General features: G+C 48.0%; 1 protein-coding gene across 1 annotated transcript; it reads left to right on the top strand.

Annotated features, from left to right (window-relative positions):
- Positions 1 to 240: 240 nt before the first annotated feature.
- Positions 241 to 2,549, top strand: LOC105000873 (zinc finger and SCAN domain-containing protein 5B-like; the record flags this gene model as incomplete). The annotated part of the gene is made up of 3 exons (XM_010856945.1): positions 241 to 447; positions 1,379 to 1,532; positions 1,903 to 2,549. Coding segments are annotated over 3 exons (1,008 nt in total), but the record flags the coding sequence as incomplete, so codon positions are not given.
- Between the last annotated feature and the right edge of the window lie 794 nt (positions 2,550 to 3,343).

The following is a 3,343-nucleotide window of genomic DNA, read 5'->3' as shown; positions in this document are numbered from 1 at the left end:
GGCTGGGAGCTAGGAGATGAAGGAGAAGGATCAGAGGGCTTGGCTCTGAATCAGTGATTCCCAGAAGGGCGAGCACTTGGCCTGTGGCATCACTGGAGATGTTTCTGTACATCCTCAGTTGAGGGTGTTGGTCTTTCAAATGTCATTCCCAGGAGGTGGGCTTCTAAGGTAGTATATGCAATGAATACCTTTTTGGGTTTTGTGAAGGGAGACTAATCCTATTTGAATTTTTTGTCACAGGCTGTAGTCCGTGTCCAAGGTGAGGATTTTTTGATGCCAGTCTCAGGTGTTGAGATGTTAGGATCTGAGGTCAGTGAGGGGCACGGTGAGGGAGATGGAGCCAGGGAGCCCCAGTCTACAGTCAGTGTCATCCCTCCAGACGAGGGTCAGCAGGAAAGCCAAGACGGGCAGCATCTGCCAGGAGCCAAGGACCTGTTGAGGGGGCAGGTGAGTGTGATGTCCTGACCTCCAGTCTGGGAGCAGGTAGAAGTGGGTCGAGTGAGTGTGACTGCGCAAATATTTGGAGAACTGGGCAAACACAGGAATGGACCCACTGCCTCCAGGAATTCTCATGGATGCATTCCGTTCCCGGCCGTTTTCCAGCCAGTGTGAGAATGAAGACAGTCCATCTTTCATAGTCCTTCACCATGAAAGCTTGTGGCCTAAGCATGAGGGCAAAGGAGTCCTGTTTCCACGGGATGGTGCCGGCTCAGTTCATCAGTTGTAAATGCACTCACACGTGTTTCACCCATGATGGATTTCGTCAGAGGCACTAATATTGGGGGATATTGTAAACACCTTGAATTGATAACAAGTTCCCCGTTGGAGTCATTTTCCCCCTCAGATTTTGGAGTATGTCTGGAGAGAGTGGATTTTTGAAATGTGAATCAGGGGAGGAGATGCTACTGATTTCTCATGAATAGAGCTGTATAGTATAGAATAGAGCTATACAGTATAACAGCTATACTGCTTATCATCTTATTATGCCCCAGGCCACCTTCCATGTCGAAGAGAAATCCAGGCAAGGTATCAACAAGTGGTGAAGTCAGGAGCCCTAGAGCCAGAATCCTCTGCTTTCAGATTCAGGGCCTGGAGAATGTGAGATGAGGTGGAGAGATATGTACAAAGATAATTGGCAGAGCCAGCTGTGAAGTCTGGACTTTTGCCAGAGGTGGTCGGTATAGATCAAGGACAGACATGGGAATCAGAAGAGGTTTGCCAATCAGGGTGATGGGAAGCAGTCAGGGCATATCCCCCAAACTGATATCCAGAAAGCTGGAGTGTGAGATCAGGGTACGAGGCGGGTGGGCAAAGAGGAGACAGAGCTTGCCGTGGGCTAAGGCAGTGGGATTGACTCTGCTTGGTTGCCCCTTGTCAGGGCCAGAAAGCTCTCCTGCTAGAGACCATTCTTGAAACAGTTGAACTGGAGGGTCAGACGCCCTCCAAGGAGAACTTGGAGAAGGACCTGGTGAAAGACACAGGAGTGACAAGAACCCTTTCGGCTCAAGAGCCTGAACTTCTGCAGGATCATGGTGAATATTAAAAATTTGGAGACCACAGGAGGTACTGACTGCCTCCACTGATGTCCAGGAAGGGGTACTGAGCATTTCCATCCCTTGGTGTTGTGGGGTAGGAGTTGCTTCTCCAATGCCAACCTTCTGCATCGTCACTGTTTCAGAGTGTTTCATTAGCTAGACTCTTAGGTAGTTTGTATGCTGGGAAGTCTGTAGCCAAATTAGGGATGGTTCCAATGAGGTCGGCACCATGGAAAATGCTCCTTGATAAATATGGTGCTGAATGTCTTCTTTCAGCAGATTCTGGGAGGGCAGAGAGAGGGGAGAGTCCCCAGGAAGGAAGTGATACTTCAAATGTGGCTCTGAAGCCTTTCCTCTTGTGTTCCAGAGGGAGATGTTTCCACTCCTAGTGGATCCAGACGAGGTCCTCTGAAGAATCGCAGACCCGTCAAAAGGAAACGGGACAGCAGTCCCTCTTGCCAAGACGTGCTTCAAGAGGCAGCCATGTGTTTGGATCAAGGAGAGTTCTCAGGACGACTTGGGTTCCATTCCGTTCGTTCATCTGGCACCGGGGGACCCACCAGTCTTCCTGAGGGAGCAGGAACCCCAGGACGGGCACCCTCTGAATGCAAGGTGTGCAAAAAGAGCTTTCCTTATCAATCTCAGCTTACCTTGCACCAGAGGACACACACAGGAGAGAGGCCCTTTCAATGTGACATCTGTGCCAGAGGGTTCATACAGCCTTCAGACCTGCGGATTCACCAGGGGATCCACACTGGCGAGAAGCACTACAGCTGTGACATCTGCATCAAGAAGTTCACCCACGACTCCACACTGCGCGCTCACAAGAGGACCCACACCCAGGAGAAGCCTTTCCGCTGTGAGCACTGTGACAGAGCTTTCGGCCACCGAGGGAACCTCAATGTTCACCGATGCACCCACTCTGGGCTCAGGCCCTACGTGTGCCCCGAGTGTCACAGAGCCTTCCGTCAGCTGGGGACTTTCAAACGCCATTGGAAAATCCATTCCAGATGACTGGCTTAGGACCCTGCCCTCAGGTCCAAGTCTTTCTGTTTTAATGAGAAAATTTAGAATGATTTGTCACCTGTGTGATACAAAGTGTGGATGACAGGGGAAGGGCTTAGGAGGATCGTGGAACCCAGTGTTCCACTGACGTGAATTAGGATATTTTAGTGAATTAGGGTACTTGAGTGATGACTTATTTTTCCCTTTGGATTTTGTTTTCTACTTTGCTATAGACTATAGTTTTCTTTTTCATTTGTGAATTTTCAATTGGAGAAGAATTGCCGTACGATGTTAGACTCTGGTTTTCTTTTTTTTTTTTAATTTTATTTTATTTTTAAACTTTACATAATTGTATTAGTTTTGCCAAATATCAAAATGGATCCATCACAGGTATACATGTGCTCCCCATCCTGAACCCTCCTCCCTCCTCCCTCCCCATACCATCCCTCTGGGTCATCCCAGTGCACTAGCCCCAAGCATCCAGTATCGTGCATTGAACCTGGACTGGCATCTCGTTTCATACATGATATTTCACATGTTTCAATACCATTCTCCCAAATCTTTCCACCCTCTCCCTCTCCCACAGAGTCCATAAGACTGTTCCATACATCAGCGTCACTTTTGCTGTCTCATACACAGGGTTATTGTTATCATCTTTCTAAATTCCATATATATGCGTTAGTATACTGTATTGGTGTTTTTCCTTCTGGCTTACTTCACTCTGTATAATAGGCTCCAGTTTCATCCACCTCATTAGAACTGATTCAAATGTATTCTTTTTAATGGCTGAGTAATACTCCATT

This window comes from Bison bison, unplaced genomic scaffold, assembly GCF_000754665.1.
Source record: "Bison bison bison isolate TAMUID 2011002044 unplaced genomic scaffold, Bison_UMD1.0 scf7180017854487, whole genome shotgun sequence".
Lineage (NCBI taxonomy): Eukaryota > Metazoa > Chordata > Mammalia > Artiodactyla > Bovidae > Bison > Bison bison.
The sequence above is the reverse complement of the archived record's forward strand: the minus strand, read 5'-3'. Positions and strand labels throughout refer to the sequence as shown.